The sequence below is a fragment of the Xenopus tropicalis genome, chromosome 5, assembly GCF_000004195.4.
Source record: "Xenopus tropicalis strain Nigerian chromosome 5, UCB_Xtro_10.0, whole genome shotgun sequence".
NCBI lineage: Eukaryota > Metazoa > Chordata > Amphibia > Anura > Pipidae > Xenopus > Xenopus tropicalis.
The window spans coordinates 89,790,803-89,808,364 of NC_030681.2; the positions used below are offsets into that span (position 1 = coordinate 89,790,803).

Below are 17,562 nucleotides of genomic sequence, written 5' to 3' on the forward strand. Positions count from 1 at the left end.
GGCCTTTAAAATAATAATGATGATAATAATGGAAACTATTCTGTACCTGCACATTTAGTAATCTATAAGTTAGATGCAATTAACGTACTAGCCTTATCTATGTGGAGGTACAGGTTCTCGCTTCTATTTCCACCTTTGCTGATGAAACCACCAGAAACAGGGAACAATAGCCTATTCTACAAAGCCTTAGTAAAAATGGCTTACTGAAATTATATCACTAAAATACGTCCAAGATCACCCTATAGCTCTGCTTAAAAACGCGTTGACCTTGAGCTGGTCAAACAATAAGCAACCTTCATTTTGCAATTCCACGTTTTACTCGCTTTTACATCTCTCAAGCCACCGTAACCACAGCAAAATGGCGCCCAAGCCCACCATAAAGCGACGAACGCAGTCCTACCATCACATTTCAAAAATAAACAGCCGGCTCTGTAAAGGGCGGCGCAAAAATTCACACACCCTACCCACACCAACGGTCAGGACATTAAACCCGCCACGCCAACAGCGCCCACCCACTGCCTCTTTCATGAACTATGTAGGCTGAGCCCAATCTTCGTCTTCCCATTGGTGGAAATGCCTTGATGGGCGGCGCTCACAGCAATAGGTGGGGACGTAGTAAATCATTGTGTCAGTACCATGCGTGTCCACACCCACTTGCGAAGCTGCAGTCGACTGCCCGCGCAGGTTGGTAGGTGGGGAGTATAGAATTTGTAAGCATAAACTAGCCAATGGGAGCGGAGGACGCTTTTGGAGGCGGGGAATAGGGGTAGAGACTGTAGTTGCTCGGTGAGGGACTGTGAACATCCAGTCACTGCACTTCCTTCTCTGAACCATCATCATCACCCTCCTTCTCCATTCTCAGCAGTAACTCCAGGGCGAGGCCACAAATCAGGTGCACCATGCCTAAAAGAAAGGTGAGCTGCTGTGCGTTTGCAGTTTGTAACTATTGTCGCATTTCTTGGTGTCCCGTTCTTCCGAGTCGCAGCCTCCCTGCTTCTCAGTCGTGCTTTTGTCTTGTGCAAGGGTAGGCGAGCTTGGGCCCTCCAGCTGTTGGGGAACAGAAATCCCCACGGGCGGCAGCTGCTCTGGTATCGTGCAGAGTTGCGCTCCTTCTGCCATGGCAAGTGCGGATCAGCTTCTCTTGCAACTGTCATGGTTTGAGCCTGCTCGTCTCCCCATGATCCAAGCCAGCAGCTGGAATGTTATTTTGGGCTTTCGGGTTCTCAATACATTTGCTTGTGCAAGCGCGAAACTGTCAGAGATTGGAGCATTAGGAACGTTCCAGCAGTCTTAGCTTCGAGCCAATTGTAAGTGACAGAATTTAGGTGATACGAGGGTCTGGCCCCTGGTGCTCTCATCGCATTTCTATGACTTCTACTAGCTTGCAGGTTATGCCCCCTTGCCAGCTTGTGATAGCCAGGATAGAAAGCTAAGGGATGTGGGAGTTGTAGTTCCAACTACGCACAGTTGTTTGTCACTATTGCATACTCCAGCAAGCTGCTGCTTCACATCTGCTGTTATTAGTATGGCATGCTGTGTTCTGCAGCTCTGGCTCTGCAAATGGCAATACACTATAGTTCCAACCTTACAGGTCTTACATGATTACTCGTTATTGTTAATTTTGGCCAATCTGTATTGAAATAAACTTCAGAATCATGTGGCCTCATATTTCGTTATCTCTTTCAAAATACAAGCCATTGTTCGTTTGTGGTGGAATTAATATTTCCAGGGCTCATTTGCTAAAATCAAAACTAGAATGGTGACTTTTTCTGAGTTTTACTAGAAGTTTGATTTAACGGCTGTTTTTTTTTGTCAGACTTCCGGCATACAACTTCCATCTCACTGCTTTTAAGACAATAGTTTGAACTACTCCATAAATACTAAGAGATTTATCATCATATGAATTTGAGTTTTTACTGTGATTGTGTTTTTTTCCAGCAAAAATCTCACATTTGAGTTTTTGAAATTAAAATTGTCAATATTTATTATGCACAAAAAACTAGAAAAATGTGGTATTAAATCCGGCAAAATCATTTAGAAGATGTGGGAGTTGTATATTCAGATTTCAAGCTGTTTTTATTTAGAGTTTCAAGATTTAGCAGATTTATAAATTAAAGATAGAATGTGATTTCACTGCAGTACATAGTTTTTTTCATATTTTTAGTCGATATTTAATAAGCTCAAATGTTAATACATCTGCCTCTAAATGCTAAAGTGTCTGACATACAGTCAAGAGGGAGGAAAGATCATCATTTGTTAGAACTTTTTCCAGTCCTGTTCTAGTCACAGCTCCCAAAATTCAAGTATTTTGCAGCAACTAAGAGCTGTTACAAATAATACAAACACATCTGCAAGCCTCAATTCTTTGCCTTTTAGGGAGACTGGGTAATTTGTACTCCTTGATATTTATTATTATAGAATGTCCCAATTTACTCTGACTAGGTTACAGTATAACTGACTTAAGCAACTTGCAGAAAAATGGTTTAGGATTAGGATATACAACAGCTGGTTTCTATCACATCATCTTAATTCATTCCAAAAATATACAAATATAAATACAAATATAAAATCTGAAAGAGAAAGCAGATCACTGTTTTTGTTGTCATAGCCACACACATATGTGTGTGTGTGTGTGTGTGTGTGTATATGTGTATATATATATATATATATATATATATAGTACAGTTATTGGACCCCCTTATCTGGAACCCCATTATTCAGAAAATTCAGCATTACGAAAAGACCATCTCCCATAGACTCCATTTTAATCAAATAGTTTGCATTTTAAAAGAATGGTTTCCTTTTTCTCTGTAATAAACACTTTTCAAGTAAATACTTGATCCCAACTAAGATATAATTGATCCTTATTGCAGCCAAAATGATTCCATTTGGTTTAATTACTGTTTAAATACATTTTTAGCAGACTTAAGGTAGGAGATCAGAGTTACGGAAGGACCCCTTATCCGTAAAACCCCAGGTCCCGAGCATTCTAGATAACTGGCGGTAAGATAATGCCCCACTAAGTGAAATCGTTCTTTCGTATCTGCTTATTTTGTTAAAATTATACTTAACTCTAAGCTACATTTGGTGCATAAGGTAACAAAAGTACTTTTTCAACCACTACAGGTGTAATTTGCTGTTCTTTTGTTTGATTGGTCAGCTGAAATAATTGCAGTTGATCTCTGGACTGTTCGAGTCAGGCATGGCTGATGTCAGTTGTACCATCATTCATTTCATTGTTTGACTTTTTACAGCATTTTCGTTTGTTCCGAAGATAATAGTAAGCTAAAATAGTGGGCCTGCTCAATGCCAGTGTATGTTGGAATTTGCTTTACCTACCTTCTAGAAACGTGATGATATGATAGATTGTTAGCATAACTAACCAGTTCCAGTTTTAAAGAGGCACGATGGGGAAAAAAATTGAAAGCCAAATTGGCCCTTACTTGTTTATATACAGGCATATGCAGCACTGTTCCCTCTAAGCTGTGCGCGTGTGCGCGCGCACACAACTTTCCGAACCCGCGCACAAAAATTAAATTTTTGTAACTTGATTTAGACAAACTGAAAGATCTGCGCAAAAATGCCCATAACTGAACTCCAACAAACATTCTGTAGCGCACAAAAATTTAATCTTGCTTTAAAATGCGCACGGATTATATTTTTTGCGCACACAGCCTATAAAAAATTAGAGGGAACGTTGATATGCAGTTTTGCTTACTTTTCATGTTCTTTATATAAACTGTAACAGGACACCACAATCTAAGAACTCATAGAGTGAAGACACACGTAACTACTAACAGCTACTTGTCACGGCTACAAAATGCCAGAAAATACCCTGCCATAGACAATACTAAGAATTGCCTCTGTTAAAAACATGTAAAGACAATAGTCAGTAAGTTATAAGCATTGTCTATTTTTGTAGCTGCAACTAGTAGCCCTATGTGTCTTCACACTTACGCACAAGCATGTGCATTGTCCTGAGGTGGATTTTTCAAGCATTTACACCGTTCATGTAAAAGAGTCCTAACTGTAAAGCTTGGAATGTTGTGCTGTTGAAGAATGCTTCAGACAATCCTATCATTCCTGCTGGACTAGATAGATTTCAATACTAAGGGCTTTCAAAGTGTGCCTCCTAATCTACATAAAAGCAAATTTATCGAAATTCTAATTTGAGTTTTTTTTGGTTTTTTTTTCCCTCAAATATTTTTTTAAAAATACACAATCACTTAAACACATAAAGGACCAACTCAGACTGAGGAAATCACATTCTACCCTTCATTATTAATAAGTACCAAGTTTCAGATTGTTCTCGAATACTTAAATTGAAAAATAGCTTGAATTAAGGAGCACTCTGAGCCATTTGACATTGTTATATAGGTGGGTATATGTCCCCTTTAAAACTGTTGTTATTGCATTTGTGTCACTAATAAATCTGTTTGTTGATGGCAAAGTGATCCTTCAAGTCCAAAAATCCTTTTCAGCTTAAAGGGATCTATCATGAATATGTAAATATAATAATTATATATAAGATATATCTAATAATTATTCCACTGAAATGTCTACAGTTTTGGCACCCTCCAGTGTTTTAGCCTAAGCTGTCTTTAAAGGAGAATTGTATAAGTGTAGAAAGCTGTTCTTCTCCTTTAATAAATATAGGTGGCGATTTTGGGAAACCTTGATCATTTTTGCCATGATTAATGCTTCATAATAACTAATACTTTCAGTTTTAACCAAAATCTTTTCCACAATAGCAGGATTTAGCTCTAGAGGGAAAATAACTTGTCTGAATAGTTATTTATTTGCAGTGGGAAGCAATAATTAGGAGGAGAGCTGGAGCTCAGCTCTGCTGCACTCTATCAAAACAGAATGATGTTCTGACAGATATGCTTTGATAAATCTATGTTTCTGGTAATGTTTTCTAACGGGCAGGAAATTGTTAATAGGGCCTGAAAAATATCACAATTCTGGGAATTTCTCTGTATTGCCTAGTTTATTATTTGATATATTTTCCCCATAATGTGTACCATGGGTACTTTTGTAAGTAAGCTTTGATTCTGTAAGCCACCAATGAAAAATAAATGTCATTATAAAACAACAATAGGATGATGACACTTTGGTGTTCTAGTACATAGGTTCAGATTGCATTATAAATACATGGATTCTGTTTGACTTTAATTTTTTTCTAGCAGTTGGGGGATGATGGCCACCTGATCAGATTTTTGTTACTGGTTTGTGTAATTACCATAATTTAATATTTTCTGACACCATAAATGGAATTTGTTTAGAGGAACAGGTCACACAGTTCTTTTTGGTAGCTGCTTGCTTAAAGCAAAAAATCATTTCTGGATTTAAAAAATTATTACATTGTGACTATGAGAGACTGCCACTAGAAAGAGACACTGCAAAGGTGTTTGTAGGTAAAAGCATAGGGCAACCTGGATGGGACAGTTTTGAAGTACAGCTGTGGCCTGACCCAGTATTGTGATTTTTAATGAACTGTTGCTGGAGTGACCTGTTCATGCTGCTATCATGTTTGCGTTCAAAATTGTTCTAATGAGCCATTTGGCAGCATTTCTTTGAGAATGCAAATGTTTGTATAATTTTATATAAAGCTGTTAGGATATGCAGCGCTGTACGATTTTACTCTATAGAGAGGTACAAATAACATGAAGTGAAACAGGTGCATTGCAAGACACCCATGTTATTTGTGTAGTATGGGACTGTACAAAATTGCCAGTAGGTGGCCCAGTTAAATTGAGCAAATAAATTAAATTGTGCTGTGTAGCCCTAGGAATGTCATACCTAATATATTGTCACTGTAGATGCAGGCAATCACATAAATAATATACATTATCAATCTCTGCTGTTGCTTGGTTGTGCTTGCTAACAAGTGTTTTTTTTTTGTTTGTTTTAGTCTCCAGAAGGTGCTGAGGCCAAAGACGCAGCTAAAGTAACCAAACAAGAGGCAAGTATGCAACTTAACTGTAGGTACTTTGCTCTTAACTCTCTTGAATAGAAAACTTTTGATCCCAAATATGCTCTGGTGAGCCGTTCTGTGCCAGCGTGTGCCCTCATGTAATTTATGTATCTGCCTTCTTCGAAAGAAGGTGTATTGTCTATACCAAGCAACTACAGAACTCCACCTACTGCCTGTATGGGAAGCATTTTGCAGCAATTGTTCTTTTATAACCGCATTATATTTCTATATCTTTTATTAGAACTTTATCATTAATAGTAAATGATATGATACTTTTTTCATTTGCAAAGTACAAAAAGTAGTATGATAAAACATGGACAATGTGTAATCAATAAAGAATTAAGATTATAATTAAGACTAAAAATGGCCATGGGTAGTAAGATGTCATGTGTCCAGATTTAAATAATAAGACCAATTATTGTTTTTATTTTTAGCCTACAAGAAGGTCTGCAAGATTGTCAGCAGTAAGTAAATTTGGCATTAATCATATCTGAAGTTTAACACTGATCTTCTGACTTTCTCATTCCTATTGTAAGATTTCTCTTCTGGAATATATTTTTTTTTTTCATGGCTGGAAAATGTTCTTTCTTATTTTTCGATTTAGAAACCTGCACCTCCTAAACCTGAAGCAAAACCGAAAAAAACTACCACCAAGGTAACAACCTAAGTGCTTATACAGAACAAATTATAGCTAATGCCTATAAAAACAGAAATTGTGACATAATGCATATTTTATATCGTGCTACTGCCTCCGATTTCTAACCCAGCTCGTTCTGGGTGGCACATCATTCAGAGTACATTTTCATCACAACTGTAGTCTCAGTATTGCTTTAAGTAGTACAGGTATCGGACCCCATATCCGGAAAACCCGTCTCCCATAGACTCCATTTTAATCAAATAATTCAGAATTTTAAAACTGATTTCCTTTTTCTATGTAGAAATAAAATAGTACCTTGTAATTGATCCCAACTAAGATATAAATAATCCTTATTGGATGAAACCCTATTGGGTTTAATTAATGTTTTATTGTTTTCTTAGTAGACTTAGAGACTTAAGCTGGCCATACACGTGGCGATCTGACGACGTCAGATCCGCCACACACCATTCAGGGCTGAATCAGCAGGTAAGGAGGTAGAAACAATAGGATTTCTACCTCCGATTCAGCGCTGAAGAGAGATTTTGGTCAGCGCCTTCTATGGCGCCCGATCAAAATTTTCAAACTGGTCCAATCGGCGAGTCGGCCGATATCAGCAGCTTCCTGCGATATCGGTCGACTCACCGACATACCATACACGCACCGAATATCGTACGAAACGAGGTTTCGTACGATATTATCGGTGCGTGTATGGCCACCTTTAGAGAATGCAAGTCAAAATTTAAAAAGCATACTGCCCAATAGTCCTCCTATTGTTTAGTAAAAACACCACACTTTTGGCTCCCCTAATCAAATATTTACTCAGTCACACTTCACTTTTTTTTTTTAATTTAGCATGTAAAGCAATGTTGAATGCTCCATGTAGAAAGCCCTGCTTCAAATTGTTTTGTGCTATCAAAATACAATGTGATCACTGAATGCTGCAAGTGGTTACCTTTTGGAGCCTTGTTGGAACTTAAAGTGCATTATGTAAACCGATACATACAGTGCTCTTTGAACATGCACCATAATATTGATTACAGTAGAACCCTAATTTTATGTCCCTGTATTTTACGTTTTCTCTGAATTGACGTCCTAGGAAACATAAAATTGGGTTCTACTATATATAGGTTGGGGTGGAATAAAAACATATGTTGCATCTGTGATAATTGCTTGAATACACTTCTTGAAAAATTATCCCATCTCAAGTAGGATTTATTGCTAGTTTCTGGCATTTCAATCCTGTGCTTTTTTTTTTTTTTTTTTTTTTTTTTTTTTAGCCTACTTAACTTGCTGTTTAAGGGCAGATGGGGTGCTTTATCGCTCATGGGGAATCTCCTCTCCCGTGGGCTTTATCACCTGAAAATACCACATTTATTTGAATCTCCTTGCATAGAACCGTTTATATGTGGCAATCCTGAGTAATTGCACAAAAATGTAGCATGAAGCTCCTTTGAGAGTACCTGAGATTGCTACATGCAAAGTGACTTAGACATGGCGATTTAAATTAATATGGAGAGGAGAGGTGATTTTCCATCTGTCATTGCCCTAGAGCCCTTAAAACAGGCCTGCATGAGCAGTTTTGCAAGAGCAGTCTATGGGATATGGTGTAAGCATGCAGCATTATTTTTGGTGTGTGTGTAATTTGAATATGAACAGTGCTTCTAAGCTCAAGGTGGCAGGATTTTGTGAGTGAGCATCTGAATGCAGAGAGTGAGTTAAAGAGCAACTTGAGAGCTGCTAAGTTAACAGTGATGGATTTGTCAGGCCACTAATTAGCTAAAGATGGTGGAAAGATTATCAGCTCGGTGTTAGCTATGTTCATTTTAAGCAAAGAAAGTACATAATGGAAGAGAGTTGCTTGGCTGTCTGTGACAAGCTATATAGAAAAGAGATACAAGCTAAAGTACATGTGAGTAATATTATCTATATAGTGTCATCAAGTTATGCAATGATTTATAGTGTATAACAAACAGAGTTCTTATAATAGTGTAATTAGGATCAAAGGGTCCTGCTCACCAGTTTTTCTAATCTAAAGAATGAGTGAGTATCTACTGTGTACACAAAATACTGAAACCTAAATTAGATTTTAATCTGTTTTTAATTCTTTGCAGAAGGAGCCAGGAACAAAAGCAAACAAAGGTGCTAAAGGAAAGAAGGAGGAAAAACAAGAAGCTGCAAAGGAAGGTACTACACCATCTGAAAATGGTGAAACTAGAGCCGATGAGGTACATTCCAGCAATTAAATCAGTGGTGGTGTTCTTTTGATACAATTTACAGCCATTGATTGCATGTTCATAATGCCTCTTTTTATTGCCCAAAATGTTATTACAGATTCGCATCTCTCGCTCATCTGTTAATGTTTCAACATCCAGAGGTGCCCTGCCCACCACACTGTCAGTAAAAGGGCAGATTGAAACAGTGAAAGTTAAGGGTACGGTAGATCTTTTTTGTGTGCAGTGCATAGAAAGCTAGTAGTGTGGTGCTATTTTCAGTGTGAAAATGAAAGCTACCAGGTAAGGGATTGTTGGGTTGTAATGTTGAAACCCCAAGTAAATTGTAGCTTTTGGTCTTTGTATTCTTGAAGTACAGGGTTTTGATTAGGTGCATTATTTCCCCCTCTGATTTCAAATTAGATAGCAGCAGCTCGCTAAACTGCCATCATTTTGACTAAAATGCTAATGTAAAATATATATGGCTTCTATCTCGCAGGCACAGAAAACTGAAGATGCGGGTTCTGATAAGGAATGATATGACCATGGAAATCTTGATTTTACGTACCTCTTGAAGAACTTTAAGAAAAAATATTTTTCTCAAGTATTTTGTAAATGCTAATTTTTTTAGAACGGTAGTTTAACTTTTACATATATATAATGTACATGAACATTTCCTTCACATATTCATGCTTTGCTTTTCCCCGCTCATTGTCTACAAGTTTTTATAAATATCAACTTTAGTGTGTGTATGCGTGCTTGGCTGGATTGCATATCTGTACTTTTTATTTGCTTTTAAAAAGGAAAAAGAGAAAAAATTACAGTGCATATGGTGATGTTTTTACTGTGCAGATTTAGAATTTTCCCATGCAGTTTTTCTATAGCAATAATCTGTGGTGCTTTTGTACTTTTAATGTTTGTGGTTTTGAAAAAGACTAAATTGTTGTGAGCATCTGCTGAGTTTTTTTTTTTTTTTTCTTTTAACTGTTAAAAATAAAGGTCTTGCCTTTATAGAAAGTGTTTGTTTATTATTTAAGCATTTCAGATTATGCAGCCTGAATATCGACACAAATTTGGAAATATAGTTAAGTTTAGGGATGCTGAATCCACTACTTTGGTATTCGAGCAAATCTTAATATGGATATGCAAATTAGGATACCAACAGATTAAAGAAAACCATGTGTCCTGCAAAAAAAATTCAACTTCAATGTTCATGTGATGCAAAGTCACTTGATTTTAAGGATTCATTCAGCTGAATACTGCTGAAAAGTCCATCAAGATCAATCCTTCCAAATAAACCCCATTGTTCATATATATATATATATATATATATATATATATATATATATAAATAAATGAAAAAAATGCCGCACTCACGGGACTTACTGATAGAAAATGGTGATTTATTTCTCACAGCATAACCCTGAGAAATAAATCACCATTTTCTATCAGTAAGTCCCGTGAGTGCGGCATTTTTTTCATTTATCTATACATTTTGGTTTTGGTAATACTGCACCCGGGCATTCAGTGTCCTGTTATACATTAACAGAATCTGCCATCACAACATCACTAGGAAGGGCATTCCCCAAGCTCACTGCCCTCACCGTGAAAAACCACCTAAGCTGCTTTACGCCGGTTTCAAGCATTTGCTCACAAAATTAAAAAATTGTACATGCACAAAGCTGAAGTTGGCAATCATTTTGGACTTGGAGAGGACATTTTGTGACCATATAATTATGTTGTGTCTTGGGACTTTAAAAAAAGACTGTAGTACTATGTCTTAGCCCATGCACATGGTGAAATATTTACACAAACCATAGTTGGTTTCTCGCTCTGTAAAGGTTACATGCTATATATAATGCACATGTATCATGCTACTGTAAAGGTGGACATAACATGGGCCTGTAAAAGCTGTCAACTGTTGGCAGCTTATCGGCTTATGTATGGGGCCCTCAGTATCTGGCCAATATCGATTGGGCAGGTTTAAAAATTTTATCTTGGCAAGGAGTGCATTGGCTAGTTGATGCAGTTTTCACCCGTCTGCCTGCATCCCGTCAATCTGATCTGATTATTTGATACGATCGTTCAGGCCAATCAGATACCAACCACCTCAAAGTGAGCATATCGAAGAAAGATGCACTCTTTGCGGACTGTGCAAGTTTATGACGAGCTTTAGTTGCCTGTGCTTCAATTAGTTCAATGGCAATAGGCCGTAATGCTTTTATACGAGCTATGAAACTCCATGGTGACCTTTGATATCCTTATATCTTATGAGATATAATATTCTCATATTTTATATTATTATTATTATACACAGGTTTTAGTGAGTCGTGACAAAAATATCTCTTAGGGCCGAATATTAAAGATGACATTACACTAAGCACCATTTATAGAAATAAAATTTACATCATATCCATGGTCGTGTATTATTTAGTTAAAGTACCTCCTGCTTTAAAATACCGTATTATAATGAATGTATTACTTATAAAAATAATGTACACCTAATGTAAAATATAAGGATATTAAGACACAGATGTTCCATGACCAAATAAAGGAAGCACTTTGGCAAAGGATATGGCACCTTCAAGGTGACTTCTAATATCCTCATATTTTACAACAGCGGGCACATATTTGGTGAGTTATGTGACAAATTCCTCATTCATACCTCTTTATATTGTGAATATATATATACAACGAAAAAACAAGGTTTCGCAGATCTTATGGGAAACAAATGAAAAATGTATTAGCACAGCGCGAGTACTACCCGCACGCATAAAATAGAAGGCACGGTACTTGCTTTAATCCTTTATTTATTTATTTCTACCGATCGCTATATGATAAGTCCCTGACGATAGCGTTACCTGTAGCTAAGACTGTGTGACAATACGCCGGAGGTCCTTTACCGCTCCTATTACCGAAAGAATCCGCAACTTGATGGGAGTTATAGTTCAGCTATTAGGTACACTGTATATCTTTTATTTCCCCTTTCTTTTTTGATATTTTACTACTGCCTTCACGCTTCAACTTCATTCCTGGTTTCGCCTTGTGTTTTACATCATGTTTATCCTTCACATTGATTTTCTATTACACGTAATGGCAATGTCATTTACATGTATTTTGAGCACTGTCACGTCACACTGTTTCGCGCCATTTTGTGTTTATGAGTGCACTTCCACTGGCCCTGTTTGTCTTTGAAAAAGGCTGCTGTGGCAGCCGAAACATCAGATACATTTTAGCTAATAAATTTTTAATTTGTTTCCCATAAGACCTGCGAGTGCGGAACCTTGTTTTTTCGTTGTATTTCATTAACTTACTGTACTGCACCCAGGCATTTGTTCCAGATTTTTTAAGTGAGTGCCTGTTGAGACTTTGTATATATATATATCTAAATATTTTACAATAGGGGTTACATAGATACTAAAGGGCCAAAGCTAAAATGTGAAATATTTTCACCAAAAATAAAAATTCCTCACAACATTGACTGTTTAATAAGTATCAGAGTACAACAAGTTGCCACATTTCTTTCTGGTGCCACATTATCTCTCTTAAAAGTGTACTTGTGATTTTTTTTCAAATATGTGATGTGTTAGGAGAATGTGTCTGACAAACTGGGAGGAAATTTAAAAAGTTAGAAGAGAAAATTTACATGTAAGTAAATACACTCCACAGGGAGAGCTTAAAAAAACCCCTCTACCTCACATGAGTCTAACCTACTTAGATGTCCTACTTGAGACACTATCCAACCCCTTCAGAGAGAACCACATGGTGATTTACCTTTAAAGACTAGGGATACTTGAGACCCTGGCCAATATGGAGGTCACTTTAGCTACTGAAAAAGCAACACATACTGCATTTTATGCGGGGTAAAGCCACAAAAAATATTGTTATCCTAGAAAACCATATTGTTTTGTAAAGTACACATTCAGGCAAATCCAATTGTGTAATCATGCTTATCTACTCCAAAGCTTAGTCACAAAGCTTTACTAAATGTAGCAATTAAATATCTAGGAGTGAAGATAAAACATCTTAAATATGAACACTATGGGCCTACTGAACAGTTTGATGCCTAATATGCATGTACCAAATTATGTGCCACACAGAGGCACCCAAATGTAAATAGAGCACACTAATAAATTTTCATGGGCAAAACCAAGTTGCCTAGTGTAATTGTCAGATTCACAGTTTAAATAGTTTTACAGACACAAACAAGCAAACAACATCTACACAGAATTGAAAATACAATAACATCTATAAAAATGCAACAACAGTACCAAAATGGTATGTAATCACTTAGACAGCATTACAAAAGGTATTAGCAATGGCAAAACGTACACACAAAATTGTGTGTTTGTGTACACTTAGCAAACACATTGGGGCTTATTTATGAAAATTGGAGAGAACTATCATCGGCGATGTTGCCCATAGCAACCAATCAGATCTTTACCTTTTGTTTTCCAACTTGTAGGTGACCATTTAAATCTAATTGCTAGTTGGTTGCTATGGACAACATCACCGGTGATGTTTGTCTCCAGTATGCATTAATATACTGCATGTGCAAGTATGTGTGCACTGTGAATATGCAAATGCCCTGTTCCCCCAGAAATGTATGTGTGTAAGTGGCTGGAAATCAATTAGGAGGCAGAAGGGACAGAGGAAGAGGGCCAACATCAGGCACATGATCCAGGTAGGATGATGCTTTGGGGCCAAGAAATACAGGCTGCAGTAGACAGAGCGTTTCCATGTTTGTGTTGCTGCTTGGGGGCCCCTGGGAGATTGCATCCAGGAGCTGCTCATTCTTTGCTTCTGCACATTCCCTAGAGGCTGGGGAACAAAGGAGTAGCTTTAGGATTCATACACACTGGTGTTTCGTTCTGCATTCCACCTCAGGGGAGCACAATCCATTCTTTTTTATGGTGCTGTAATCACAGGACAAAATGCAATCCATTATTTTTTTTATGGGGCTGAAAGTGCCCACATGTAAGCGCCAAATGCAAGTGGAACGCAACAAGATGCATTCCACCTGCACTTGGTGTGTATATGCACCTGTGTCAGTAATGCCCCTTAAAGGAGAAGGAAAGGTGAAGTCACTTGGGGGTGCCAAAATGTTAGGCACCCCCAAGTGACTTTAATCGCTTACCTTCTACCCCAGGCTGGTGCCCCTGTACAGAGAGAACAGCACCAGCAGAGCTTCCTCCTTCCTGATCAATCGGCTTTTCACTCTACTGCGCATGCGTTTGTCTGGGACAATTGGCTAGCGAGTGAATAGGAAGGAGGAAGCGCTCTCAACAGGTACCCCGGGCTGGTGCTGTTTTCTCCTAACAGGGGCACCAGCCCGGAGTACAAGGTAAGCAATTTAAGTCACTTGGGGGTGCCTAACATTTTGGCACCCCCAAGTGACTTAGCCTTTCCTTGTCCTTTAAGAAAGAATGGATTGCGCTTCATCCTGCACTCCCCTACAGTGAAACGTGGGAGAACTCCACCGCAGGGGAATGCAGGGCAAAATGCCAGCGTGTATGAGCCCATGCACGGTATTTACACCATATAAAATCAGTGATTTATAATGGGACTCTAAGCAGTATGAGCAAAATAGTTACATATCTTTAACTTGAACCACAATTAGGGCTGCCACATTTGTATTTTACTGCCCTTGCTAGTAAAAATTATGCTTAATTTCAATCTCATCTATAGGGAAAAAGATACAGAAGTATAGGAAGAAAAGAAAAGGTGGACACCCTACCCAAAATCCATTTTATCACTGTATATTCTGTGTGTGGATTTATTTGGCTAAAATACTCAGGAGCTGGGGCTTTCCAGATTATACCCACTGGGACAATGTGTGATAAGCAGGTTCAGTATATTCTAATATACAACATTCCTTAGGGCCATGACACACGGGGAAATTAGTCATGCCGCAACAAATCTCTGCTGCCTTGAGAGGAAACTTTGACAACTTTGCTAAATTGCGGTGCCGTGTATGTCATCCCACCAACAATTTACATTGTAGCCTATGGGATGGCACTGCGGGGAGATTAGTCACGTGCAACAACGGAGATTAGTCGCCCGCAACAACGGAGATTTGTTGCGGAGTGATTAATCTCCCCGTGTGTCACAGCTACTTATCACCGCTACTAAATGCCAGAAAATACCTTGCCATAGACCAGAGGTCCCCAACCTTTCTTACTCATGGGCCACAGTCAAACGTAAAAAGACTTGGAGACCAACACATGCATCTTAAAGTTCATGGAGGTGCCAAGATTGGCTATTAGGTAGCCTCTATGCACACTCTCAACTTACAGGGGGCTTTATTTGGTAGTAAAACTTGTTTTTATTCAACCAAAACTTGCCAACAAGTCAGGAATTCAAAAATAACTATCTGGTTTGGGGGCATTGAGAAGAAGCGGAAGAATAAGCCAAAGTTGAAGAACAGTATGTTGGGGTTTTCAACCCAACACAATTGCAAAATGGGGACTCCACAAGAAAAAAGCAAAGCAATTTAAATGGTCATGTTGTAGAACTCTTCCAGTTAAGGGGTCTGCAATCTCGGGGGTGAATGCTTATAACAAATATTGTACCAAATAACATGTCTGATTGTGGGTCCTGGGCAATTTGCCCTTATTATAATGACCCCGTTTCCCCTGTAATAGTGCAGACAATGACAGATATCAAATTACGGTGCCCAGAGGCTGCCGTAATTAGCTCCCCCCCTCCAAGGACCGCATGCATCCATTAAGCTCACATACGGAGCACTGAGGACAGGATGCGCTAAAGTTTTCTGTTCGTCCTGTTCCCAGTGCTCCGTATTTAAACAATGTTTGTGTGGCTGGGCGGCATGCCGCCCTAGGCCCTGGCCTTTGTGGCCTCACCACAAACTGGGCCTTGGTGCAGAGTGTTTGTGCTCTGTGCCCATATGCCACCTTCTTCATTAACCCTTTAACTGCCGACGACGTACGGCGTTGCAGAAAAAGGCTGTATCTGCCAACAACGTACGCCAGGGGGGCTGTCATGTGTGCCCTGCGACGCGATCGTAGCAGGGCTGCCCACCCAAGCAGCAGACACGATCGCATCACGTCTGCTACTTGCTCCCCGCTTCTTGTTTTCCCCCCAACTACCCCCACTCACCAGGACTGCAGCAGGACGGACTGCCATGCGATCCCTGCTTCTGGACAATATGTGTTTTATTTTTTGGATTTACACACACTTACATACATTTATACCTACATACAGCACACAATTTAGCACTTTTTTTTTTTTCCATTTTGCAAACTAATATACACTTATATACACTCATATACACACTTACATACTGCCACACTACTTTTACATATGTACACACGTGTATACACAACCTTTTTTTTTTTTCCCCTTTTACCACTCATTTTTAGTTTATTTTCCCTAAAAACTGTTTATTTTGACAGCATGACTATTGGATTAGATATTCTGACCACTAATTACACTGTTGTGTGACTTATTTTGTTGTTTCACTGATTTGCACAATTTTTGTGGTTTTATTGCATTTTTATCCCTGTGTAAGTGTTGCTGATCTGTTTTTAGCATAGCTTTGCCAGGTGTAACTTTTGTGTACAAAAATAACTTCACCTATTTTGAATTCATCAGAATGTGTACTTTCCAAAAATATATGGTTTTCTGGGGGGTCTGTGTAAAGTTAGGGGGTGTTACAGCACATAATACGCTGTCAGGGAGCTCTGTGCAACAGCTGAGTTGGCAGGCGAGAAATCCATATTCGCTATTTTTATTTTGGGGTCAGTACACACCACAGACTTTGGTATATCTATGCATATTGGGCATCAAACTGTTCAGTAGACCGTAGGTGTTTCTATTTGGGGTGATTTGCCATTGTACGCTAGAAATTGTGTAAGATAAATGCGGCAAACTGCAACATTTTTAGGCGATTTTCTGAAATGTAATAAAAACCAATAACTTTAGGAAAGCTTTGCAGATTGGTACTTTGGTGTAGAAAGGACTCTTTACCCGTGTTGGATTTGTCAGAATATGTACTTTCCAAAACTATATGGTTTTCTGGATTTTTCTGTATAGTTTGGGGGCGTTAACAGCACATAATACGCAGACAGGGGGCTCTGTGTGCAAAAGCTGAGTTGGCAGGCGAGAAATCCATATGCGCTATTTTCATTTTGGGGTCAGTACATACCACAGACTTTGGTATATCTATGCATATTTTCGCCACTTAACGCTCGATTCACTATAAGCATACTTGCGCTAATTTATGCGCGATGCGGCATTTACCGCATGCGCGCTAATTAACGCCTATTATTATGTGCGCTAATAGTCGCCGCGTATAAATAGTAGCATATAAATAGTAGCCACATATAAATAGTGCATATAAATAGTAGCCGCATGTAAATAGTAGCATATAAATAGTAGCCGCATGTAAATAGTGCATATATGCTACTATTTATATGCACTATTTATATGTGGCTACTATTTATATGCGGCTACTATTTATATGCACTATTTATATGTGGCTACTATTTATATGCGGAAAACTGGAGGCTACATCACTCTGGGGCCAACACAGACTTGAATAAATAACACTGCAAAGTCCATATTTTATTGCCAAAAGCTCATTAACTGTACTTTTCTATAATTACCGCCTGCCTCAAGTAAGTGTTAATTTTTGCATAGTCTAATGCGATATTTAGCGCGTCTATGTGTTTGTGAATCTTGCGTTAGTATTATTTCTGCGCGCTAATTAATGCATG

General features: G+C 38.4%; 1 protein-coding gene across 3 annotated transcripts; it reads left to right on the forward strand.

The window, feature by feature from the left end:
- Positions 1–699: 699 nt before the first annotated feature.
- Positions 700–9,837, forward strand: hmgn3 (high mobility group nucleosomal binding domain 3). 3 transcript variants are annotated; one of them, XM_012962994.3, is made up of 7 exons: positions 700–914; positions 5,915–5,965; positions 6,412–6,441; positions 6,582–6,632; positions 8,726–8,839; positions 8,946–9,045; positions 9,324–9,837. In XM_012962994.3, the coding sequence occupies exons 1-7, from the start codon at positions 900–902 to the stop codon at positions 9,335–9,337; spliced, it is 375 nt and encodes a 124-aa protein (XP_012818448.1). In that variant the 5' UTR covers positions 700–899; the 3' UTR covers positions 9,338–9,837.
- Positions 9,838–17,562: the final 7,725 nt, after the last annotated feature.

Coding starts and splice junctions, on each gene's coding strand:
- hmgn3 (XM_012962994.3), top strand. Junction 5,966..6,411: donor CTAAAGTAACCAAACAAGAG/GCAAGTATGCAA, acceptor TTTTATTTTTAG/CCTACAAGAAGGTCTGCAAG. Junction 6,442..6,581: donor GGTCTGCAAGATTGTCAGCA/GTAAGTAAATTT, acceptor TTTTCGATTTAG/AAACCTGCACCTCCTAAACC.